The sequence below is a fragment of the Centrocercus urophasianus genome, unplaced genomic scaffold (genome assembly GCF_019232065.1).
Source record: "Centrocercus urophasianus isolate 14NV4802_14NV808 unplaced genomic scaffold, USGS_Curo_1.0 seq_15, whole genome shotgun sequence".
Lineage (NCBI taxonomy): Eukaryota > Metazoa > Chordata > Aves > Galliformes > Phasianidae > Centrocercus > Centrocercus urophasianus.
In genome coordinates, this window is record NW_024884697.1 from 33,796,545 (window position 1) to 33,823,257 (window position 26,713).

At 38.5% G+C, this 26,713-nt stretch overlaps 1 protein-coding gene across 2 annotated transcripts in view; it reads left to right on the plus strand.

Annotated features, from left to right (window-relative positions):
- MYRFL (myelin regulatory factor like) overlaps nt 1-25,146 on the plus strand; it is a 42,643-nt gene extending 17,497 nt beyond the window's left edge. The window contains exons 9-25 of one of the 2 annotated variants that reach the window (XM_042816096.1): nt 667-777; nt 1,329-1,419; nt 6,302-6,502; nt 6,900-7,008; nt 7,451-7,560; nt 9,862-10,025; nt 10,615-10,678; nt 11,790-11,875; nt 12,604-12,675; nt 12,787-12,833; nt 12,930-13,091; nt 16,996-17,058; nt 20,282-20,369; nt 20,604-20,678; nt 22,617-22,725; nt 24,715-24,789; nt 24,884-25,146. In XM_042816096.1, the coding sequence (XP_042672030.1) occupies nt 667-777; nt 1,329-1,419; nt 6,302-6,502; nt 6,900-7,008; nt 7,451-7,560; nt 9,862-10,025; nt 10,615-10,678; nt 11,790-11,875; nt 12,604-12,675; nt 12,787-12,833; nt 12,930-13,091; nt 16,996-17,058; nt 20,282-20,369; nt 20,604-20,678; nt 22,617-22,725; nt 24,715-24,789; nt 24,884-24,970 (1,714 nt within the window). In that variant the 3' untranslated portion in view covers nt 24,971-25,146. The remainder of the gene's footprint in view (nt 1-666; nt 778-1,328; nt 1,420-6,301; nt 6,503-6,899; nt 7,009-7,450; nt 7,561-9,861; nt 10,026-10,614; nt 10,679-11,789; nt 11,876-12,603; nt 12,676-12,786; nt 12,834-12,929; nt 13,092-16,995; nt 17,059-20,281; nt 20,370-20,603; nt 20,679-22,616; nt 22,726-24,714; nt 24,790-24,883) is intronic. The other variant, XM_042816097.1, reaches the window with a different exon arrangement.
- Nucleotides 25,147-26,713: the final 1,567 nt, after the last annotated feature.

The window sequence follows — 26,713 nt, forward strand, 5'->3', positions numbered from 1 at the left end:
AATGTTATTAGTAATCACTTACAAAAGTGGTGCCACAATGTGTACATTTTATACTTTCAAACACACAAATTAGATGCAGATGAACAAAACGTCAAGCAGTAAAATTTGTTTATTTTATTTTGATGTGCAAATTCAAATCCAATAGTGAGAAATGATGCCCTTTGCAGGCAACAGATTCTCATCATATAGAATCATAGAATTGCTGAGGTTGGAAAAGACCTCAAAGATCATCAGTCCAACATCAACCCAACCATGCTACCCCAACTCTAACAACCCTCTGCTAAATCATGTCCCTGAGCACCACATCCAAACACATTCAGGGTTGGTGACTCAACCACCTCCTTGAGAAGCCTAATTCCAGTGCTTAACAAGTTTCTGTAAAGAAATTTTTCATATAGTTTTATTATGTTCAAGACCGTGTACAAACAGACCAAGAAACAATGATTCTTACTAATAAGAGCAATTTCTCTGTTTATATCACTGATATAATCATTGTGATTTTAATGCACTTTCACAAAACCACGCTTGCTGCATTTTTACTGGAGTTCCTCTGTTGTTGCTTTCATTTGTATGTTTCTCTTAAGACTGCTCTAATGAGTTTGAAAAAATCTGGCTAGAGCCAGGTAAACATTTATTTCCCTGATCTTGTTTCTTTTCCTGTTTCAGAGTTGATCTGCCAGGGGATCAGATAACTAAAGTGACACTGGGAAGGCTGCATTTCAGTGAAACGACAGCAAATAATATGAGAAAAAAGGGGAAACCTAACCCTGACCAAAGGTATTGTTGTAGCTGATTGGCCAGAGTGTGGGAAGTGGAAAGAACATCCACTCTACCATGGAGCTTAAGTTTGTGGATCTGCATGTTGCCAAATCTGTGGTTCATTGCTTTCAAACTCTTTGATACTGGGTATCTGCTTTAAGGCCCCTCTTCTAGAACCACAGAATGGTGTGAGAATTAAGAAACAAAAAAGGGGAATGCCTTATCTTTGTGGTTAAAGATCATTTCAGGAAAACATTGCCAGAATGTTGCCTTACATAATGAAGAGGTCAAAAAAAAAAAAAAAACAACCAACAACCCAACCCAATCCTTACTTAAATATTTCAGTTAATACCAACTTTGTTCCTTTTAAGTGACTTGGGGGATTGAAAGAGTGTAATGTTTGAGAGTGGAGGAAAAACTTTCATATTCGCTTTCATATTACAAATAAGTTTAAAAAACATTCTGACTATCTTTTTATGCATCAGTAATAGAAATTGTATTTAAAACATTTCCCTTTATGACAAAGTGTTATTTCATTTTTTTTCTCCATTAAATCAATTTCAAATTAGATACTTCATGCTGGTGGTTGGACTTTATGCTGTCTCTCAGGACCAATTCTACTTGCTGTCTGCAAATATCTCTGAAAAGATCATTGTAAGGGTAGGTAGAAACATATATTGCTTTCACGTTTACTGCTTTGACAGTAGACTGTTGGGAGGGATCCTTGGGCATAAAAATTATATTTATTATTAAAATAAAAATTATCCAGAAAAAAATATCAGTTGCATTTGATATGAATACATTGGTATCTTGTAATTACCAGGATTTTGAAATGTTAGAAGTAGGGCAAGCAAAGAAGGACGAGTAGCTCTTGAAAGATTAAGACCTATTGCTGGCACTTTGCTGTGTGTATGAGCTCTTAATTAAGTTGGTGTTGTAATACATGTTTCAAAACAGTAACAGGGAAAATTTCTCTCTTATTTTTTCACCTTTATATGGATAAGGGAGTCGAAAAAATTATCCTTTTAATATTCAGCCTTAGCCTTCATTTAGGCTTGGAAAAGATTAAAAAGTCATAGCTATAATGTAACAGGAGCTATGGAAGGGCTGTGCAAGGATTTAAAAGCCATGCAGGAACTTAGCTTCTCCCAACAGTTTGGATTAGGGTTCCAGTTGGATTTTAGAGATAGAAATAAAGTGAAGAGATGCAGCTGAATACATGGGCTGCTTTCAGATTCTTTTTCTTTTGTGTGAGCCATGTCTGAGGGGTCTGTGTTGTTCCTGAGCACTGACTAAAGATGGGGTTAAGGTTTGAAAACTGAGGTACCATGGAGCTCTAGCATACCTTAGTGTGCAAACAGAAGGCTAGGGCTTCCAAAACATTTATTCCAGGCCCCTTTTTCATGTAAGTTGTGTGTGGGAGTCTGTGTTGGATCTCGGCCTCATCCAAGGTTAGGGCTAGGGTTTGTTGAGAGAGGAAGCACAGAGTTCCGTTGTGAATGGGGTTTTAATGGCACTGCAAAGGGAACGTAAGGGCTTCCAAATGCTTTCAGTCCCAGCCCCTTTTGTGTGTTGGTGTTAGGTGCAGGTCTGTGTTGAATCTTGTCATTAGTGTTAGGGCTAGCATTTGTAAAGGGAGAAAGCCTACACAGGGTGATTTGGGCTGAAAATGAAAAGCAAAGAAAAGGTGAAGGCTACAAAAACCTGTCTCTTTTTCTGTGTGAGCCATTGACAGGATTCTTTGCTGGACCAGGGCACTTTCTCTGGTTTGTGTTACAGTTTGCTGAAAGAGGAAGCCCAGAGCCCCATACTGAGTTGGGTTCTCCTGGTGCTGTGAAAGATTGGTATGGGTTCCCCAGAGATTTCATTTCTGGCTTGTTTTCCTTGTGAGTCTTAGGAGGGGGTTCATGTTGCACCTAGGTGCTTCCTAGGAGTAGGACTAGGGCTTAGGTTTTGCTGAGAGAAAATGTCCAGAGCTCCACTGTTGGGCTTAATTGGGCTGAAAAGGACTTGCAAAGAGAAGGTGAGGTCTGCCAAAAGCTTTCAGTCCTAGCCCTTTTTTCACGTTAGCCAAAGGTAGTGTTCTGTGTCAGATCTGGGCAGTGTCTAGATTTACCTACAGTTAAGATTAGTTGAGTGGTGACAGTGCAGAGTCTGTGTGTGTGATTGAGTACAATGGAGCTGCAAGGGGAAGGTGAGGACTGCTAAAACCTTTCAGTTCTCACTCTTTTTTACTGTGATTTGTAGGTTAAATTTCACATCTGATCTGGGCACTATCTTGGAGAATGTTTTAGTGTGGAGATTGTTTTTAGGGCTTTTAGCTGAGGGAAATTGTAGTCCTAGGGTCTAGGAAAAGAATATGAGTGCCATCAGAATATTGCTGTCCAGAAAACCTTTCTACTTAGGCCCATCATGGAGCTTCTTGTTGGGGTCATGGAGCATTTCTGGGGTTTTGGTTATGGCTAGTAGTAGGCTTTGAGTTTTGTCTTAGAGTCTAGTAAGACCAAGAGCTTTTGCACTGTTGGAGTAGGAAGGGGCTTCTGAAGAAAGATGAGTTCTTAAGGTATCTTTCAGTTCTTAGCAGTTTTTTTTCTGTGTAGCTGTTCATGATGAGTTTTGGTGGCAGTTTATCTGCCTAGGTTTAGGATTACAGTCTGGTTTAGGGCTACGGTCTGGAAAGAAAGTGCATGTGCCCAGGATGTGTAGTGTTGCATGGAGGCCGCTGAAGAAAGATTAAGAATTTCAAACCATTTCACTATTGGCTGCTTTTTCATCTGAGCCATGCCTCTTGTGCCACAAGACTCATTCCTGGAGCCATGGTTAGGTTTTTGGAAAGTGATAAAGCCTGGAGCCCTCTGTGAGTGGAGCTTCAAGAGAGCTTTGAAAGCAGAGTTTGAAATTTCAATAGTGTGGTAAAGAGTTTTGTCGTTCTGGCTGCTGCTGTGTGTTCTTCCATTTCAGTGCACTGACACACTGTGTTTGTATTGTTTCTGTATGTTTATTTCTTTTCTTTTTTTTTTTTTGTTCATTAATTTCCACAGTAGTGCTCTCCTCTGAATTTTTCTGAATTTGGCAATGTTACAAATATTGTCTCCCTGCTAATGTGGGAAAGCCATTGAATTTTCACATTTGATTCCTTCTTGGGATTCTTTTTATTTCCATGATAAATATTTTGGGCTAAGATTTAGAAATGCACATTCTTCTCTAATTTTTAATGTTAGATTCTGTTGAAATTTCAGTGAAGAATGCTTCTTTGATGCATGTGTGAACAGAGTTTTTTAAAAGAAATACGGTGAATGAGATACGGCAAACCTGCCCACTATTCCAGCCAAAGGAAAAATAAGGCAGAAAAGCAGAAAGAAAAGCACTGGCTGTGATTTAAAGCAGTGAAAATGTCAACAGGAAAGCTGGACAGTATTAAAAAAAAATTGGTTTTCCAGGCATCTGAAAGGATTTCAGTGGATCTTGAGATAGTCAGTGGTTCCCTTAAAGGAGCACAGCTCTACAAATGCACTGCTGGAGAAAGTGGTTCCTGTTCTGGCCCTTTATACCCTGAAACATAACATAACATAACTACCATCTGAATAGTGGTTATCAGGCATATCAGATCATGCTCTAATTGAGGCAAACAGTGAGAAGTGCACAACACGGTGCATTGTAGATGTCAAAGGCTTGAGAAAACCTGAGACTAAATACACCCAAATTTCTTGTGGCAATCATCCCCCAGTCAGGCTCAAATTTGAAAGAGCCAATTCAACATTTAAAAAATAAAAGGAATAAATGAATCAACAAAATTGATTATTCAAAACAAATGCTTTTTCTAATTATACACAATTTTGTGTGTGTGTGTTCTTTGGAAGACGCTGGTTGCTCGACATGAAATGTCTAACGTGAATTCCTTTTGAACATTATGGAGTGGTTTAGAGAATTTTAAAATGTGTTTGCTTTTGGATCCGTCACTGAAAATGGCAATTGGTTAACTGGATAGTTGTCATGATTTGTGTTTCCAGACGGTGTCCTCTCCAGCAACTGCTGTTTGTAGACTTTGTAGGTCTGTAGAGCTGAGCAAACAGGGTTTGAATGTAATTTACACTTGAGTAGCTCAGTTTCTGAATGAAAGCAAAATTCATTTGGTAGCTGTAACTTGCGGGAATTTCTGTTGGAAAGCAATTTTGTTCCCACCTGTTTCATTAAGCCTTGTTTTCTACCAGCTCCAAACTACAAATAATTAAAAAATATATCATCATTCTGTTTTCTTTTTGTGGCATATTAGTAAGACTTACATTGCTCAAAATGTCAAATGACTTTTGATTTAGTGACCTTTTTGCGCATGTGTGTATTTTATTGTGAAAATGCCCACAACAAGACGTATCTCCTGGGCCATTTGGTCTTAGGTACATTTCATTTTGGGACAGCATTGAATGATCAATGCTTGACCCATTTTTGTTCCTATCAAGCCTCTTGCTCTCGTTTCCACACTCCTCCTCAGTCATGCTGGCAGAACTGCTTTTCTGGGGTCCTGCAATGAACTGGAATGGGGATGGATCGGTGTTAGAAATAAATCTAATTCTTTTTACTTGGTTAATTTTAAGTCAGGTTGGCTCCTCCATCCTGTTCTATGTCAGGGTATCAACTGTGGTCTCACAGGTGGGGGTGGTGTTCAGGAGTGGGCTGCTTACATTGGTCCTATTGTCAAAAGGCATGTACATCAAGCTGAAGCCTCGGGGCAGGTTTTGGATGCCCTTCTCCCCCTGAACCACAGTTCTCCATTCCTTCAGTTCTGGCTATGTGATTGTCTCTGTGACATTGCTGCAAAACAACTGCAGGAAATAGAATGGACCCAAAAAGAAAATCTAAGCCCTATAAAACCCAATCTCCTCCGTGATCATGGCTCCCCTGCAGATGTTTTGATGCTTGTGAAAAGGCAGTGTAGGGGTAGTGACCTCACTACCTCTTTCTGCCTCCCTTTCTGCTCCTTGTCTCAGTATTTCCTTTGAGGAGCAAGGCTCCTCTGTACTTGGTGCAATCTTAACAGAGAACAAAACAATCCCTTTCCACAGATGATTTACAGCTAAGTTTGTAATTTGCCATTTAATCAATGTAATCGGACTTTTTTTCCACTTAACTTGTTTTCAAGGGTTATTTGCGGAAATCTGCAATATGTGATGTTTATGGTTTGGAGCATCTATTCTATGGGTCCTGTGAATTCAAGCAAGATCACCTCTGATCTATTCAGCACAAGCTCTCAGTACGTGCTGAATATGTTTGTGAAATCAAGGGAGGCTATGTTATGTTAAAATTTGAAAAGGTTTAAACGTTGATAATTTAGCTTACTGTGGTAATAAAAAAGAACTCAGGGGACAAAACAAGTGCTGTATGAGCAGAAACTGACTCCACTCTGTTTTTTTATGTTAATGTGTTAAAAAGCCCTCATGAATGCAATTGCAACATTGAAGATTAGTTATTCCAAATTCCCAGTGGAATACAGCAATACCTACATCTATGCTATATTGTATTTTTAAATACATATTTTTTCTTGCAGGCATCTAACCCAGGGCAGTTTGAAAACGACAGTGATGTGTTGTGGCAGCGAGGACATGTTCCAGAGACGGTAGTCTGTCACGGTCGAGTAGGAATTAACACAGATGTACCAGACGAAGCACTGGTTGTCTGTGGAAATGCAAAAGTTATGGGCAGAGTCATGCATCCATCTGACAGCCGAGCAAAAGAGAATATCCGGGAGGTGAGGGCTGTGGAGTACTTAGGGCTTTTGTGTTTGCACCACAGCGTGTTTATGGATATTGCTCTGATACACAAAGCTGTGCCTCTAACTTGAGTGTGCTGAAATTCTGGCCTAAGGAGATTCAGTAGAGCCATGACCAGCGGCTTTTGGGAGCCTGCCTGTAGAAGTTGGGGATGTCTGTAAATGTCAGTTTACAGTTTCAGTCTAACTGAAGGGTAGCTGGCAATACAAATACAAATAGCATTCTGCTAATGAGGAATGGGAACACTGTTTATATTGTTTGATGCTGAGATTGACTAAACGACCATATCAGGCTTGTTGCTATGTCAGCGAAGTCCTAAAGGCCACTACTATCCTTGGTGCTTCAACACATTAATCTTGGTATTTGTCCAACTAGGTCGATACAAATGAGCAGTTGAGAAGAATAACACAAATGAGGCTGGTGGAATACAACTACAAGCCTGAATTTGCATCTGTTATGGGAATAGAAAATACTCATGAAACAGGTATTCAGTCAGTTCTGTTGCCAGTTTTCAGTTACATCCAGTGTTAGTCATTGTGCCCTACTGCCCTTTAAAATTTCATCCTAATTTCTAGAATACTACAGTTGCTTACTTTTCTGTGTTTCTCTTGTGAGTTAGAAGTGCCTAAACTGAGCATTTCTGGTGTTTTTCCAGCTGCTATTTCAATTATTAAAGACAGGTGATAATTTTTCCAGAGGTGTAACAAGAATGAAGTACAAAATCAGAAACAATTTTGTTCTTACGACTTTCTACTGTAGAATAGAAAAATTGTGAAATCATGGATTTTCCTACCATAGATACATTCTAGAGTATGTTTGGCCCTATTTGCAGCTTGTAGGATGGACAACTCAATTTAAATATACAGTCATGATCAGTGGTATGTCACTGCACTTCCTGACTTTAGTTTCTGTTATCTTGTGAACAGGAATAATAGCACAGGAAGTGAAGGAACTTTTACCTCAGGCTGTTAGAGAAGCTGGAGATGTCGCTTTTAATAATGGCGAAAAAATAGAAAACGTCCTCATGGTTGACAAGGTATGGTCTCGAACAAGAAAGTGGGGATGTGTTTTTAGACTGTTCCTTTCATGTGTGGTGCTATGAATAGATGCAGTGCTTTATACAAAGAGGTCAGCCTGCACAAAACCAGTTTGTGTCGTCTTCCTGAAAAAAACGGAGCCATCAGGTGTTAGTAAACGTACAAATCTTTTAAAAACAGGAAGTATTTGCATGAATTAAAACATCATCATACAATAAATCATACAATAGCAGAGAACATACAAAAAACTTTAAATTCACTGAAAAATGTGGATAGCAATTTCATAGCATTGGTCCAAAGGGTTGGACTCCAGAGCAGGTGGGGAGAAGGGCTTTCTGGAGAGAGCACTGAAAGGAAGACTAGAAAATTTGCAGCCTTCATAACTGATTTATAGATCCTTTTAGAAAAGAACTAGGATTAGGCGTTGATATGACAAAGGGAAATAAATTTAAACTAAAAGAGGGGAGATTTATGTTAGGTGTGTGGAATTCCTTTACTCAGAGGGTGGTGAAGCACTAGCACAGGTTGCCCAGAGAAGTGGTTGCCCCATCCTTGGAGCTGCTCAAGGCCAGGTTGGATGGGACTCTGATCCACCTGATCTAGTGGGTATCAGCCCTGCCCCTCCAGGAAGGCATTGGAACTAGATGGTCTTTCAGGCCCCTTCCAACACAAATCATTCTATGATTCTATGATTTGCTGCTGTTTCAACAAGGCTGGGTAAATTACTGCAGCGCCATCTTTGCTTTCTCTTCTTTCTCCTAACAGCTGTGGCAGAACATGTGAATATTCAGTTCTGTGACCTTGATGTAGGGGGGACAGGGGAATGAGAAAGAGCTCCACCTAACACCTCAAGATGTAAACTGAATGTAGAGCTTTGGGATATCTAATGTTTCAGATAGAATATCTGCGCTAAGTACCTGGAGCTCCCATCATCTGAATATCTCAGTCTCTTCAGTAACAAGAGTACATGTGTGTAACAGTGCTTTTTGTCTCTTTGCTTGCAGTCAGGCAGATGATGAGGCCTTGAACTTTGTTTCCTTGCATTCCAATTTTTGTTCAAAATAAGCAAGGTACTCGCTGGTGTGTTGTGTCTTAGTTGCCTGTGGAGAGCTCTCAAGCTCTGTAAAACTGATTCATTGCATTACATATTTGAACTGGGCTCTGTTACATTCTAGGGAAATATCTTAATGATGTGGAAATTTGATGTTTTGGGACAATAATTATTCTTCTCTCCTTAACCTCACAGTGCTGAATATTTTTGTCACCAATGAGTCAGTAAAACTCTAATCAGTCCTATCTGTTTGTTTGTTTGTTTTTCTCAAAATAAAGTATACCTTCATTTTTTGAGGGTGAGCCATTTTCTTGACTACCTGAAGCCACCCAGAATAAATTCATGCCTGATTTGAAGAGAATGGAATGAGTGGCTTCTGTGTAAAATTGACATGAGGGTGACTGACTTGTAGGATTGATTTTTCACAGTTCTATGCACAGAAGGTTATTTTGAACTCACTCTTTTATAAACAGGCTGTTTGCTAAGGTCATCTGTCAGTGGAGAAGTCTGCAACTTACCACTGAGATACCTGTGATCTGGTTTTGTTTATACAAAATACTGTCTGTTTTTGCAGAATGTAGTCACCTTTAAATGAAAGGTGTGTGAGGTATTTACAAAGCAACAGGCAAAATTAATTTTGCCTTACTGCTCTATGGCCTAAATAGGCTGGGACAGTTAGCAACATTAACTGCCAGTAATAGCTTTGTTTAAGGTGGCATCCAGAAGAGGAGAAGGCAGTATCTGACCATCACAGCTTAACCTTCTGGTTTGGATCTTTCCCCATCTTACTGCTTTTGTATAATTCATATTATATGTGGAAAGAGCCTGGCTGTAGGTAAATGGGTAGATGGACATTCTGTTGGGGGTTTCTGAAATCAATGCTCAGCTCTAACACTACAAATCAAATAGCCAGGTCCTGCTTTGACAGATGTAGTATTTAAAATTCAGCACTGTATGAATTCAAAACATAGTTTAAATCCTTGGTCTCCAAGCCCTTTAGTTTCAAATTTTTCGGTAAGTCCTCGTTTTCAATTTACTGCAAATTGAGTACAAGCAATTTTTTAATCTAGCAAATGGGTTTTATAGTCAAAGTGACCTCCCATTTATAGTGGCTTAAATTGTGTTTGCATTTTAAATATTCAGTGTGTTCTTCCATAGGTGAATTCTGCATGCATTACTGCTTGTTGCATCTAATTGATGAATGTACCGTGCCTGCTTTTGTCATTATTTTGCGCATTTTGCTTCTTAGGATCAGATCTTCATGGAAAACGTAGGTGCAGTAAAACAGCTTTGCAAACTAACCAACAGCCTTGAAGTCAGAATAGAAGAATTGGAACAGTGGAACCGAAAACTGGCCAGGCTGAAACGGTTAAGCAGTTTAAAGTCAACAGTCAGCGAAAGGAGCACAGTCAGGTACCTCAGTCTGGAATATTCTCTGATCATTGTCACAGAAATTAACAAAATAGTCTCTGTGGTAGAAATGAAAACTGATTTTGCTTGGTAGTTGAGTTCAGCTCTTTTCAAGCAATGAAGTTGGGCAAAAAATTGCAAAATTCTTGTGTTTTAAATCACTGCCACAGTTAATAGTGAAATGGCAGTTACACTGCAGTCATTTCTGTAGTTGCTTCAGTTGTGTAAATCAGAGATAGATTCTGTCCAGTTACAGCCTGCAACTTGGAAATTAGTGCTGAGAGAGCTCTGCAGAGCCTCTTCTGCAACAAAATATATTCATTACTGCTTCAGTAAAAGTGATGATTATTTCTTATTTCTAAGCCACTTTTCTTTGAAATCAAATGTAGCATCTAATAACACACATCCCAATGAGTTAAGTGGATGCTTTTCTTTTTGAAAAAAAAAAATCTGATGATTTGTCTGCCTTTCTCTTTTTAAATGTTACAATTGCAAAGCAAGTGACATTGACACTCTAGTGAAAAATGTCACTTTTTTTTCATTTACTGCTTGCTGAAGCATTTGAATGTCAAAGAGGCTTTGTCTCTTACAGCAGGTGTAGTCGAGTCACTAGTCTCTTGCCATCGAGAAAATCAGTCCAGCCAAAATCCAGCAAGGTGAGTGACACTAAATATGTGAAAGATGCCTACAAGAGAGTTTTCGTATGTGCTGAATTACAGATGAAAGTTTTGTGCTTCTACACATATAATAAAATTTGCTTAGCTAGAATTATTTAGCATCATTCTAGAAGCTCCCTATACTAAGATATAAAAGATGTATGAGACACTTCTACTTCTTGCCTATGCTTTGTGTGTATGGGGTGGATCCAATATGGCAGGAGGAAACCATCAGGAAAGAACTGCTGAGCTAGTTGGTGAGCTTACACAATGCAGCGCAACCTTACATGAAAATGATGCAGTTGCAGTTTGGAAGTATGTACAGCGATCATTCTTTCTCAGCTCAGTTTCTTGGTTGAGTCTTTCTCTGTGGCTTGTTATTTGCATCTCTTGTTTTCACTTGTTAATACTATCTTTCACGTGATAGAAACAACCTGAAGCAATAGGATGTCTTTCCTATTGCTACATGACTGTAAGTTGCCAGTCTTGAATAGAATGAAGAGAGCCATTTTAATAGGGACTGAATGAGTTAGGGAATATCTCTAGGTTGATCTCTTTCAGGACAGCCTTCCTAGGATGCTAGGTCCTTTTTTAAGCTGATTCGGTGCACATTTACCTGTCTTGCTTTCTCAGTGTCAAAGTGCGAGAGAAAATAAGAGGTTGAATGTTCTTAGATCTGTAAGAACAATCAAATACTCTGTGACCTAAACTCATTCTACTTGCTTGAAAAGTACCTTTCTTTCGCATTTACACCAGCTCTGGTTTAATGAGGTCTAATCATACACTGAAAGCTGCTCATCTTTTAGATGTGGCCACTGCTTACAGAGTTCTTCATTTGATTTTTAAATTCTTGTAGAACATGAAAAATGGCAGCAGGAAAAGAGAAGGAGCTGTCATTTTTATCCATTCTTTCTTTCTGTGTAATGTTTGTGTCCCCAGACTATCCATAGTGTGCACATTCATGCTTTTCGACAGCCTGTCATTGCCCAAGTGTTTTGCTTTAGGAGTTGGCCACCATTTAAGAATGGTGCATATGATCCCTCTGAAAGAAAAAGTCAGACTAGTGCATTATTTCTTCATTTCTTTACCTGACCAAGCATGCTTTTTTTAGGTTTGTATATCGAAGAGGAAAGAGTCTTGCTCCAGGAAGATTTTCCGGGTGACTATATTAGCTTTGGTTGCTGTTATGGCACTATGGTAACAACTAATTATCAACAGTTGCCTTGTTTCTCCCTTCCCCCTTTCTAATAGTTTCATCAGAAAGAAAAATGTGATTTTTTTTTTTTTTCTATCATCCTTCCTACTTAAAAAACACAGTATATTAAAATTAATAGTGAATGTGGTCACATGGTCACATGTCAAGGTTGAAGTTGTTTTAGGAAAGTGAGGTCTGTGTGTGGCACACGTACAACTAATCACTGTCCATGTAAAAATGTGTGATGCACCTTGAATGCATCTTAGTGGCTCGTGCTACAGGTCAGACTTGTGAGGCTCTGTATTTTATGCAACTCTTCTTTGCCTAAGTACAAGTTCTGATGTGTGAAATTAAACTACCCATCCCGCTGTGATGGGCACTTCTGTCACTCTGAAAATTTAACTTGTGATGTTGGATTTTTGGAAAGAAAATTTACTTGAGACATTGAGATTGCCATTTTTGTTTCAAAGATGTGGCTCACAATCTCTCCACGTATCTTGAACTGATGTTTTGATTCTATTTGCAATGGAAAAAATAACCATAGTTTGTTTTGAATTTATCTGTACGCAAGTACTTAATCTAAAAAATATTTAATTCAGTGAGATTTCCCCCTTCCTAAAGGGGAAGTAATTGGCTAGTTAACCCTTCCATTACTGCATTTGGGCAAGGTGTTACCACTGTGTCACTTAGAAGATTGATGTGAATTAACAGAAAAATTCTCTTTTTACAGTGCTTTGACAATATCGACCCTTTATGTACTTAGCATCCATGACAAATATCTTGAGAAACATCCTGTTTCCAGGCAAGTAGTTGAACAAGTGCTAGAATTAATATTGGATTGCGGACCAATCTGTTTTGGTCCAGAACTGTGAGGACCATTTCTTAATGAATTGTTTTTCTTTTTCCCCATCAGCAATACCTCAAGTTCCGTTGTACTCTTTCCCTCCACCACTACAGCAGGTACTGTATCTTTGCCAATCTGCATGCAAATAAAAGGCTGTTATAAATTCCAGTAGACACGTAGCACTGGTGAGAATTATGTCGTATTTTCTTTAGCGTTACAGGAAAGCACAATTTCTCAGAGCACACAAACCGTCAACGGGATTCCTGATGTGAACTTCTGTGATCTTTTGCCTTGTGACAAGGTTTATTGTTGTCCAATTCATCAAGCAATGGTCAAATATCGAAGTTATGAGGAAACCAATTCAGAGAGGACACGTAAGTTGAAATGTGAATTTCTGTTATTTGCTATTTCAATACAGATTATAGGAAGAGAATGAGGGAAGAAGCAGGAATATTTGAAAGTAAGCTATGTGAGATAGGGCCTACTCCAGAGAGTTTCAAAACTGCTGATAGAACTAGTTATCACTGCTGTCAGTATTTTTTGAAATCTCTGGCCTGGTTACCTTCAAGAGTTCTGGGTCCTAAAATGTTTTGTCAGATGTCACTGTTCTTCCTGGCCATTCACAGTAAATGATTTGATGCGAACCAGAAAGATCACTAATCCCTTTAATTAACCTTTGGCTACAGTTGGCCAGGAATTCATTGAGCATAGTGAAGGGTGAATGTACAGTTTTAAAACAAAACCCAAAGCACTTAATAGTGTCACAGTGTGGTCATACTGCATCTGTTCTGTGGACAGAAACAGAAATTCAACTGCCAGAAAACATAAAACTTCCAGTTATAACTGATCATTCAGGCAGTGATTTCGAGTAGGGGAATATTATTTGAAGGCAGAGCTCTATGAAATAAATTATTTTTATTGGAATGAATTCTCCTTCAGATATTGTGTGCCAGATATTATGTGTGTAATATACGAGTAGGTGCATTGCTCACAACTTTTAAGACATTTATAAGAAAGAGTTTATACATAGAGTTATGTGCCAGTTGTAATCTGTATTCCTCAATTGCAGACCTTAACACTGTTAATGTGAAGAAGTAAGTGTTAGTCTTACTAAACTCAGTATTCATACTTCTTCTTTCTTGGTCTTGGCAAAAATTCTTGCATCAACCACAATTGATGTGTTGAGGTGAAACTGGGGACAGACACAGTTCAGCCTCTGAAGCACAAATTTCTACAAGGACAGACATTGCCACTTGCTGTGAAACTCTTGCCTCATGAATTGCTTCAGTGAGGTTTGCTCAGTGGCCATTTTTTATACTGCAAAGTGCTGTTGTCTGCAGACAAGCTGCATGTTAGTGGTCTTTGCCATTCTTGTGATTAATGCCACAGTAAGCCCTGTGGCAGATATAGCTCAGTACAACGCTTTCAAGAGGTCATATATTTAAGTGATTTGTATTAGTCTGAAACCTGAAAGAGTGTTGATTAATTAAAAAGATGTTAATCTCATTTACAAATGAGGGAACTGGAGACAGATGAAAATGAAATATGAAAACCTTCTATCCCCAGCTGGCTGCTTTTGATATTAGGTGGAAAGAGAAGATAAGAATAAACACAAAGCATTACATTCTCAAGGTCTTATGCTCCATATAGCATTAAGTGTAGATCCAACAGTGAAAAATCAACACAGCACACAAGCTACTGAAAGATTTCAGAGCTGCCCAAGTTTAATGAAGCTGAATTTATCCCCAGACAGAAGAATGTCAATATGAAATCTAAACAGAAGGAAAACCAACAAGCTGCTTAATGTAGCTGTAGCCAAAATAAATGAAAAGCAAAATCAAAAAAGAAGAAAAAGCTGAGCATTAAGTATGGGGAATAATCAAGATAAAATGTGGATATTTTATAATCAACTGATAGGTCTGTTCCATGGAAAGCTAAAACTATTTGAATTACATGCTAACTTAGGAGTGCATGCTCAGTAGACCTTTTCTTGCTCTGCCATATGAAATTCTGAATTCTGTGCGTAAAGACTACTATTGAGCACATCCATTGCAGATCCTACTTTCTAACTTCTCAAATTTGTTGAGAAGGCAGCTGTTATGAGTGCTCAGCCAGAAAGGAAAGCATTCATAAGCAAGACAAAATTTATTAAGCAAAAATTCAGGACATCTTTGTGTAGTCTACCTTAATATGGCGTTGTTTCCTCATACTTTATTTCTTATAAAAACTGGATTCTCTGAAAGATTTAGACTTTCTGACTTCTGCTGGCTTGAGTGGAAATGCAAAGAATGAATACTCTTTGGCATCTGGGCCTTTCTACCAACTGCTTCCATTCCAGTAATACTCATTGCTTGCCCATTTGTGTATTTGTGTAAAAAAGTATACCAGATTTATTTGATAAGTTTGTGTGAATTGTGTCTGGACAGTGAGGTTGTTATCATTTCATTCTGGTCATGTCCATATTTCTGTATTTGTCAGTGAATAAAAGTGGAACTTCCTACCCCACATGGATCTTTGAGAAAAACATCTGGGTTGCTGTAGGGGATAGAGCAGAAGCATATCGCCATTTACTGAACTCTACAGTGTTTTTTCAGTAGTTCCTGATGTAGTGGACTAGCAACTGGAGTTCTACTACATGAAAAAAAATCTGTACTGGCAATTGACTCAGTTTAAATTGTTGAAATCTCAGTTAAGAAAATCTGTTTTCTTCCTAGTTTTATACAGTTTTCTGGTATCCACTTAATGCCTTCTTCCACAATCTGCCAGACAAGAAATCATAATATTAAATATTTAGTAATTCAGAGTATGTAATGAGTATTCCTGCCAGCACTTGCATAGTTGAAGTATTATACCTGTGGGGAAAACATCTTTCTTTCAGTGAATAATCTATTGCTTTTACCAATTGGTTTTCCTACAGAATGGTTTTCAGTTAATGAAAATGCAAACATGAGGGAACATTCAGTGCATTGCTAACACACCAGATAGCAGATGACTTCTAAATGCAGCACTTGCCATCTAAGTTGGTGAAACTGGCAAATCTGTATGAGGAGCAGGTAAATAGAAAATGGATGCAAAGAATAACTAGCAGCAGTAACACAGACTCATAGCAAAAAAGAAAAATGCTGGAAATCTCTGGATGTTGTTATTTCCCAGTACAGAAATAAAACAAAAGCCAAAATCTGGAATAAATAAATGAACAGTAGCGTCAAATGCAGCTGTTCTGTTTCAGTCTCATGGATATGATGCATTTTGACCAGTAATTTTTGAAAGCAGATTTTTATATAGTGAAATAGGGACTTCTGTTCTAAACAGTCACTCTAAATCAGCATGTTTCCTTTGGAAAACATGGAAATGGAGTATTTCAGTATTCTATTAATGCATGATTCCATTTTTTGTCCAAATGAAATGGTATTTGATGAAGCATATTATTTTAGGCAAGGTCCACATTTCTCAGTGCCAATTTATTGGTGACATTTCTCAGGACGGATGTTTGGCTGGCAATTAGTGTAAAAGCACAAGAGCAGATTTAAACCATCTTCCATGGGCTTGAAGGGCCTTTTGCTCTCCTCAGATTCTACTCTATAATGGTTATTTGAACAATACTTTAAGGTTCACTTTTCTGGATAAGTGCTGCGTGCTGAGAAAATTAATAGAGCAAAAGAAAATTCAACAACTGAAATTTCCCAGCCTAATTCAGTGTTAGAAATTACAGAGGTGACATATCATGACCGTGGTGATGATATTGTTAGAGTTATATATTAGTTTCTTTAGTTAAATGACACATCCCTCTGTGTTTGAAGCACCATGTCTTGGGTCAGTCCTCAGCATCTTACATCTCAGATTCAGAAAGCTAAGTTATTCTTCGCTCACCTCTGCACAGCAGATGCCTACTTCCACATTTTCTCACTAATAAGAAAGAGTTGCTTTATGATCAGATTTGTGCTGGATGTTACCTTTCACTTTGTCTTTTTATTATGATTATTTGTGATATTCTCAGTGTGGGATAAATATTTTCTGTTAGGCTATTCTTTTTTTTTCCTTTTGGTGAAATATCTGAGATATCCTGCAGAATTTCAGAAAACTGTTTCTTGTAACCTACAGACATCCTTTGTCTGTAAATATCTTCTTCTTAAAGAGGTGGTTTGCATTTTAAAGGTTTCTCCTGTTGGTTATAAATGAGATAATTGACAAAAATGTCTTGGGGAGTTGTATCCATATTTTATTGTTATAACTATGAAATGCTAACTTGGAGGAAATTTGTAAATACTCCTCTCACAGGAAACAAATGTGATGTGCTGCTTGGAGGAAATGCTGATGGGAGACCTGATCTTGGAACTGATTGTAAGTCCTTTTTTTTTTTAAAAAAAAAAAAACTGTTGAAATGTGTAATTGTACAAATTTGAAAGGCTGCCTTTAGGGTTGGAATTATACTGCTGGAATTTGGAGAAGTTAAAATTATTACTGGTCATTATAGAAAATTAGAGCTTAGGAATCTGTTAAATATCTGCAGTTGACTTTAATTTTCTTACTGCAATTCTTACATCTTCAGTAGGTTTTCGTAGACATTCTGGCTGCCTTCTTCAATGAGATCTACTACTTGGCTTCAGATGCAGTAAAATGACAAGTTACTTTTTCTTCATGAGCTGAGATCTTGTAAGGTGATAGGTAGTGCTAACTCCTACACAGCAAAATGCTTAAGCATATGACTGTGGCAGAAAAAAAACATGACAGAGTGTAAAGGAAATGTTTTGAGGTTGGCCTGGATGACCTACAGCATGCTAGGTCAACATCAGTTGCTGAAGGGATTTATCTTTGCCTTCATCAGTCATTCCACATGAGCAGAAGTCTTTTCTAGACTTTTCTAGTCATGTGGAAGCTCTGTTTCAAGTGGTATTTTGTTTGCTTGTTTGGTTGTGTAAAAATGTTTGATTAAAGACTGGGGAATACTTGCACAATAAAATGTCTGTATACTGACATGAACTTAAAGCAGGTTGGCACTTGGAGTCGTCATACGACTAACAGAACACAGGTTCTGTTTGTAGCTTGGATGTGCTCCAATTGGGACGATCTTGGAAAAATTATTCCCCTTCTAAGTTGTTTGCAGTGGCTACATAACTCAAAGCAGGGCCTCTGTGGCATTGCTGTGATACATATTTTAGTGAGGCACTGTGTCACAGGGAAATGTTCTTCCACACCAGTTCTTTGGAATGAACGTGCTCAGTGTTCATCTATGTGGAAATGTGCTTGTTGGAAGTTGAGTAGATACACTCACACGTCAGCCTATAATCATCAACTTCCTCTGCAGTGTTCACAGTTCAGTGTGGAAAACAGGCTTGGACCTGCAGAAACGTGTCCTCTACGTGCTGTCACATGTAAGATATGAGCACCTCTGTACTTCAGGGAAGAGCCAGAGTGTAGCTCACTCACTGCATCCGCACCTGGGTTTTCCCCATCCTATTGGCAGTGTGAATCTCAGTCTTCCTGGTGGAATTAAACCAATTCATTCCCTTCTGTTTATGGACCTCAAGACAGGCTGAAGTAGGTTGGCATAGGGTCTGAGTTGTTGCCTAATCATGCACATACACTGATGGATGCTATAGATGTATCCAGAGCAAGTAAGCTTTGTGGGATGCAGATCAGTGCAGTTACTCCAAAGCCAGATCTGAAAGCAGAAGCTGTGCAGCTGTGTCAGCGTGCTGGTTCTTGCCCTGAACACTCCACAGGGCTAATCTGCCTCACGGAAAAGCCATGTCATTGTAGCTCACCATAACTAAGAGGTGCTGGCCCAAGGTGTCACAGGAAGTTTGTGCAAGCAGGGGAACTTGATCCATCCTGGCTAGGAGCAAAATCACTCTGATGATCACTTTCCTTATCTTTCCTGGTAATCAGTGCACCAGCTGTGCTTTGAAGGTCCCTTTTTCCTCTAGAAACTAGTGTTTTCAATTACCAGGATCTAAACATCTAACTGCATTCTGTGTTACCCAAAAAGATATTACATATATGTGCATATGCATAAACTCAATTTATATACATCTGTTTATACATAAGATGTTGAGCTAATTCCAGAATGTGATTTTTTTTGGTAGAGGTTTTTATTCCATGTTCCCATTTATTGAGCTGTAAACTTCTGCCAAATTCAGGATGTAGTTATTATGAAGTTATCAGTCTTGCTAGTGCTGTTTTTAGTTCTTCTTATTGCCAACATGGGGCACTGAGAGGACTGTTGTAGTTAAACCCAGCTTCAACTCAGCACTGTGCAGCTGTTTGCTCGATTACCCCAAGTGGGATGGGGGAGAGAATCAGAAAAAAGGTGAAACTCGTGGGTTGAGATAGAATTAAATAAGATAGAAAGGGAAGGGTGACGATAATTGTAAAGATTGAATATACAAAACAAGTGATGCGCAGAGTAGTTGCTCATCATCATCACTGACCAATGGCCAGCTATTTTCTGAGCAGAAGCAGCCCTCCTAGCTGATTTCTTCCAGTTATCTCGTTCAGCATGATACCACATGGTATGGAACATCCCTTTGGCCAGTTTGGGTCAGCTGCCCTGGTTCTGTCCCCTCCCAGCTCATTGTACCTCCTGCAGTATCCTTGCTGACGGAGCACCGGGAAAAGCTGAAGTGTCCTTGACTCTGTGTAAGCACTGCTCAACATCAACTAAAATATCAGTGAATTATCAATATTATTCTTATTCTAAATAATTCTCATTCTAAATCCAAAGCACAACGCCATACCATCGCAGAGCCAGGAATGTGGCCTTGCAGCCCAGAAAGCGATCTGTATCCTGGGCTGCATCAAAAGAAGCACGATCAGCAGATTGAGGGAGGTGATCCTTCCCCTCTCTACTCTGCACTGGTGAGACCTCACCTGGAGTACTGTGTCCAGATGTGGAGTCCTCAGTACTGGAGAGATGTGGACCTGTTGGAGTGTGTCCAGAGGAGGGCCACAGAAATGATCCAAGGGATGGAACACCTCCTTATGAGAGGCTGAGAGAGCTGGGGCTGTTCAGCTTGGAGAAGAAAGGCTCTGAGAGATCTGAGAGTGACCTTTCAATATCTAAGGGGGGATCAAGGTCAGGCTGGACCAGTCTCTGAGCAGCCTGATCTAGGTGTGGGTGTCCCTGCTCATTGTGGGGGAGTGGGACTAAATGATCTTGGAAGGTCCCTTCCAACTCAAACAATTCTGATTCTATGATCTACAAGAAAGAAAATTCACTCTATCCCAGCTGAAATCAGTGCACCGTGTTTCTATCCTACTTGGACTTTCATCAAAATAGCCTTCATTGTCTGTGCAAAAGAAAGTATTGCAGTATTACGTACATGGATATGTCTTTGAGAATGCAACAAGCATTTTTTTTTCCCCTGTAACTGTAAAAGGCAATCAACCAAAGTCTTTTTACTCAAAGCTGATTTAGACCTGTAGCAACTCCTGCAGTTGCATGCAAGGGAATAGCTGCTGCTCCATTATCTGCAGTTTTATTATGATTTTATCTAAGATTTTGGAAAAAATAAACCAACAAAAAACAAACAAGAAGAAAATATTATTTTCCTTCTATCTTCAGGGATTGATACAACGATCAGATCCGTACAGATTTTGGAAACACAGCAACTAATTGACAGTCGCTACTGTAGTAAAAATCTACAGTGCAGGTAAGTAAATTATTTTATTATGCTTCATTGTACTGGGATAGAATACAATTAAGGTGGCATGACTGTCTGGCTGGCTCCTTCTCGCTGTTATTTCCTCTTGTGTCTGTGTATTTTTTCCTACCTTTAAGTAATTTTTCTTTTTCAAATTTAAATATATTTCCATGTTTGTTTGTTTGTTTGTTTTCAAATATATCATCTGTTTTGAAATCCGATGTGCACTGTCATCTTTTTCAGGTCTGGAAATTACAGCTGTAGTATTCCCATTAGCAAGTACACACCCATAAATGTAGAAATCTCACTGGAAATCAAGTAAGTATAATTAAGGATAATATAATGATAATGTTATGAGATAGTACTTTGTTTCTGACAGTAATTCTTGCATTATTTCTGTTGTGGCACTAATTTGTCCATATTCAGAGAAGTGGGACAAATGTATGCACAGGCAAATCCTTCTTGTAGGCTCTTGGGTTGATCCTCTGCTGCAACACAGGCCCAGTGCCAATCTCAGTTTAAGGACAATTTCATCCATTGATGTAGGTATTAAAATGCAGTAATCTTCAGGTTGGAATTCATAGGAATTTGAGCTTATTTTTGTTTGTTTGTTTTAAACGTAGAGAAATATTATTAAGAACATACAAAAAAAACTTATGTGAACACCTTTTCTAAACATGAAGGGTTTTTGGGACTAAGACTGTCTTTTTGCCTGTTATGCTAAGACCTGCAAAAGGGAATTCTTGCGCAGGAATCTTTGGCAATGTGTAACATTACGATTTATAGCAGGAAAAAGTAGCAGACTTACCTCTAAGCAGTTATTTTCACTTCAAATATAAATCTGGCTTCATCATGTTCTCCCATGTTCTCCCATAGTAACAAATCCTTTCTTTTGGGGATCATCTCTGATAAAGGTCACTGATAGCCATAACAGCTGCCAAGGATGGCTTGATGACACTTCATGATTCCCTTGTCTTCAGTACAGTGCTTTATAAAGTCATGTATGGCCCTTAGGCCCACCTTTTTGATTTTGGAATACAATGGTAGTCCTGAAGCAACTGCTTGTTTCATACAACAGTTGAGCATCTGTCTGTTGGGTGTATGCCATTATAAACTAATAACACAACACTCTCATGTAGGGATTAATACACGATTCCCAGCGTTTCACTGAAACAGTTGCTGAATTTATTTTGGATATTGGTTTTTGAATTTGGGGATGAGTTTTTCCAGTATGTGCCTTCAATAAAAATAGCTACAAACTGAAGAACAACATAAAACCAACAAGAACCAAACAAGAGTGGTTTACTAGATTACTGCTGTGTCTCAGTACTGTAAAACACTGGGAATACCTACAAATCTGGGAAACTTTTATGCCCACAGAGTAAAATCAAATGAAACTCACACATGATACTGACAGTCCCTTAGGACACAGGGAATGCTGTATGTGAAATCATTGCTCCCCGCTGCAAAAACTGTAAATAGTCATGCCAACTTTTCCACACCTTCTGCTTTTATTTTGCCGCTAGCCATTTGCATATATGTATTCCTTTGGATCTCCAGAGTACCTTTGCTCTGGATGCATCTGGTAAGATAGGAAATGCTGTGCAATCTCTAGGGATAGTTTGGAGAAGATACGGCTATAGGGTCTTTGCTCTTGAAGAATTATGAATGAAATTCTGTTTAACACTGTAGACCCAGACAAGGACACTTTTACTTCTTTTCATGATATATCTGCATGTGTACAGGGACAAATGGAATTTATATTTATATACATTTATATAGATCCCCATCTTAAGGCTTTTTTATGTTTGTTTTTTATAAAATTATCTGCTGTTGTGTTTAGGTGCCAGAACACTCTTTGACATAGGCATGTGATGCCTGTGGATGACGTAAGACATGCAATTCAAGCATGTTGTAACCATTAATTTGTACAAAAACTCGTATACAATAGCTTCTGGTATGAATGTGCTTGAAGTTTGAGGAAGTTCAGTGTACATGTCTAAATTTATCTTAACAGCTGCAAAGACCACCCAGGTTTCCAAATACAAAGCTTCCACCCTGCTTGGGGGGGAATGGGACAAGTTTAGAGGTTGGTGGCTCAGGTTCCTTTGTATGAACCAATGAAGTAAGGTCCTTTGCTTTATTTCTCCAGAATTGAATTCTTTGGAATGTTTACCTGTGATTATATTGTATTATATTCATGATTTCTCTATTTAAGAGTGATGAGGTAGATCCTTGTTTTTCTCTTTCTTGAAGCACAACAGAACCATTAATTATATTTCTCTGCAAAATCACATTTGGAAATTATTGCTCCTATTATTCTTCAAGGCGAAACAGTGTGAAAAATTTCCAAGAAACCACACAGGTAATGTTCTTTAAATTCTTTAAACAATACTCTGGCTTACAGGAATCAACTATACATGCTGCCCACCACATGGTCGTTTTTTCATCTCTTTCATGGAGGTACTGTGCCATACTGAATATAAAATTGAGCTTCATGTAGAAAAAAAGTATTCAGTTTTCTGATGGTTTTGGCTAATGAAACCATACAGTGCTTAAATATTTTATTTGCTTTCTTATCTTCACTTGCTTGTCTGTCTAACTCAACTCCAGAGATAGTTAAGAGTACTTTTCACCCAGGACATTAGGAGAGTTGTGTAACCTCTCGTCTTCTGTACTTTTCCATTATCGTCATATGGGCAGTGAAGTACGATTTTTAAGCTTTGAATTCACTAAAAAAATATTGTTAGTATTTCCCTTTATTCTGTGCAAATAGGAGTTTACCAGCAAACCCCTCTAGGGAAAATTATTCAGTGAAAAAGCAAGAAAAGTTTTCTGTCATTCTCTTGGTTGATGGGAATAAAAGTTAAAACATCTTAACTTTTCCCAGGAGAGATGATCTTGCAAACTTTCGATTGTGTCCAGTAAATTAATGAAGACCCTAAACTCCCCTCCAGTTCTCTGGAAGTATAGGACTCTTCCATGTGACCGGGTTCTCAGATTTGTCCACTTAGCTTGGAAATGTTTATTCTGGCTAAAACAGTGGGAAAGGCTGAAGCAAGGATAGTAACACTTCTCCTAAACGGAGTAGAAGAAACCTCTGCTAAGACGAGATCTTCTAGATTTCTGATTCATGGAACCATTCACAATAAGTTCTTAATTAGTTTTAAATTACTTTTTTTGCACTTTAACATATCAGAGCATTTGGGATACATTTGTCCTTAAGTTGACTTTCTGATAAACTTTTAAAACGTCTTCACAAAAAGTTACAGGCTTCTCTGCAACTGCGGCAAAGTCATCAGACTGAAGTAAATAAGTTGTCCAAGTTTTGATCTATCAGCTGCAATTCTAATAGTTCTTGAAATTAAGTCAGTCCCAGAGAGTTTTCCCGTGCAGAAATATCCTTGAAGCTTACTGCCAAAAGTGGTCAAAGTGATTTTCTGTGTCAACCTGAAATCTACATCAAAAGACTAAAGCTAACTAGCCTCCAGCAGCAGTGTGCATTAAGTTTGATGTGACTTGGAATAGAAATGCTGCCTGGTTGGATAATATTTGTCAAGAGGATTTTTCTAAGGACTGGAAGGCTTATTACCTACCAAAGGGCAGGATGGCAATCATTTAGACTCCAGGCAATATAAATATAAGTCTTATCATGTGAACACACCATCTCCAACAGAGAATGTGTCAGAAAGAAGGGAAAGATGAAGGAAACACTTGAAACTGAAGAAATGAGTTATCACAGGCATACCTAAATGGGTCACCAGGTCAACAAGAGGTGAAGATTGAATTTTATTGTGTAGCATAAAAAATTCAGATACAAAATCTGTTATTTCAGTTATACTTGGCAGGACACTGGAATCAAAAGAAAAGTGAAATCTTCCCTTCAGACTTTTTTGAAACACCGAGTAGAAGTGCTGCTCATATCTTTAGCATATGTGTAGGAATTTTCACTGCCTTCCAAGGACTGCTAATGTTGCTGTTTCAAAATCAGCAGAGTTGCCATTTGTTGCTGTTATGCTTGAAAGCTTTTGGGCCACGCGGCACATCAGGGACAATCCCTACTTGTTGTGGGATTTGCTTGGAAAACTAGAGTTATACAGTTACTCAGAGCCAGCTGAGAGCTGCAGGGAGCCAGATGTCTGTCAGATCCTATGCAGAGCTGATCAGAGGAAACCCAGATTTGCAAGGTTTAAAGTCAGCACTTTGTCTTTAAATGCTCTGCCTGCGGCTATCAAGTCTCGTTATCGTAATTATTTTGCACTGCATTTATCAATGAAATGTTTCCAGAGCCTATTCTTCTCAACAGTTCCATGTGAAATCAGGTTATCTAATCTCTCTCTCACTTATCATCTAGGGACGTCAGCATATTTGGACTCTCCCAGTCGCTAGGCTGTATGACAGCGCTTACTATTTCCGCGTAGCCACACCGGTAAGCCTTTTTCAAATGGGAACACAAGAGACAAATATCATTTGAGCTGAAAGGAGAAGATCCCGTATGAATCTCTTTTATTTTTCTTCTGCAGGGTCTTGTGAGCTGCTCAACAGATCCTTATTATGCTGGAATTTTTTTTACTGATTACTACTTCTATTTTTATCGGAAGTGTAACTAAAATGTTGCTGATCACTCTGTACTTTGGAAAAAAGAAAAAAAATGAAGTTCTTGATATGAAAAAGAGACTTGTGTATGGCCCTGGATTTTTATAAGCGTTTTACTGAGTTGTGTGCCATTTTCTTGTTTGTTTTCCTTTTAAATTAAAGAAAAATAAAATTTTTGACAACAACTGTAGTTCTAAATTTCCAGGAACTGTTTCTAAAAGGTCATGAGGCAATAGAGAACATGACGTATAAACAAATAATCCCATCCATCTTAGTGCAGTTGCATGATAGTATACATACAGCAGACAAAAACAAATGGGTGGGAGCTCTGCTGAACTGGGATATACTCCAGCCTTCAGAAGATGGTAAGATAATAAAATGTTACTTGCAGTTAGAAGGCGTAATTCTGTCCTGCAGCAATTTAAGTTCTCTTAGTACCTGCTGCCTTTTGTTTGTACATAAGCCTACTTCTTCTCCAGAACCTAACAAAACTTCCAGGGAGAAGTGAAGCGCCGTGCAAATGTCCTCTAAATTAAATGCTGTAAATTGAGTAACAGCGGTGTGGTTCCACTGTGTGTAAATATTTCCATCTCAGAAAGTAGGCTCTCGTTACCACTACAGTTGTGTGACTTAACAAAGCTGCAGCTGTTTGGATGAGATGTGTTTCAGGTAACTTTTCTTTAAAACTGTACAGCAGAAATGAACTGCTTACTCCTAATTTTCTTGGTGGTTGTGACTTGTGCTAGTGTGATGAAAGAGGAGAAATATTTGAGAAGAATAATGACTTGCCTGCACAGCTTTCCAAGATGGATGTAGATACACACTTGCATGGGAAAAAGTCAAATGCAATTTCACATTAGTTGCTCAGACAAAAGGAGCACAGATGGAATAACCAAAAACAGTATGAGTAGTGATGTGGGACATGCCTAGAACAACCAACCGTTCATTTTGTGTGGAGAAGGGAAAGTAAATTTAATGGTGAGACTGTAGGCTTTCTAAGATTTATAATGTAAAAGTTAATGTGTGGGCAACCTTGCTCTGCATGAGATTCTTTATTTAGTGGTGGAAAGGAAACATGAGGAAGAAAAATTAATCTCTGAATATGAGCTAACCATAGTCTTTGTAAACACCAATGCATCTTAATTGCATATTTCTTGCCTGACAAAGTGATGGCAGAGTTTAATTTGTTTCTGTTTCTATGGCTTCATTTGCTATTTCCTTTGTCAGTGTTTTTGGATTTCCTTTAAGAGTGATCTTCTTACTGATTTTTTTAGTTTTATGTGTTTCTGTTGGTGTTTTTTTTTTTTTAGCTTGGGAAGTATTTACAAAGCAGATGACATGTTCTGTTGCACTTTGAATCTTCAAATCCAAAAGCATCGTTTGTTTGTGCCTGTAGCTTTTTATGGTCCGTGCTTGACAGCAATTCCTAAGAAACATCACCCAGTCTCAGATGAACAATAATGCTGTGTGCATTTTGAAAGAAAATACAGATTGATTTTTCCAAATGAAAAATGTGGTTCTAGAGCACTCCAGAGTCTTGTTTCTCTGCCATTTCTGTTTCTCAATGACAAAGCTACAACAGTTGTTAATAGCGGGCATTACAATGTAATTTGAAACAAATCTTGTGATTAATGAGTTATGAATGTTTTACATATGCTCTACCTGGACCTGCTCACAATGTGGCTGAATTGCAGAGACCTTCAGACATCCCTGAAATGTTTTCTGCTAACTTGGGAGGAGGAGGGGTGGGGGGAGCT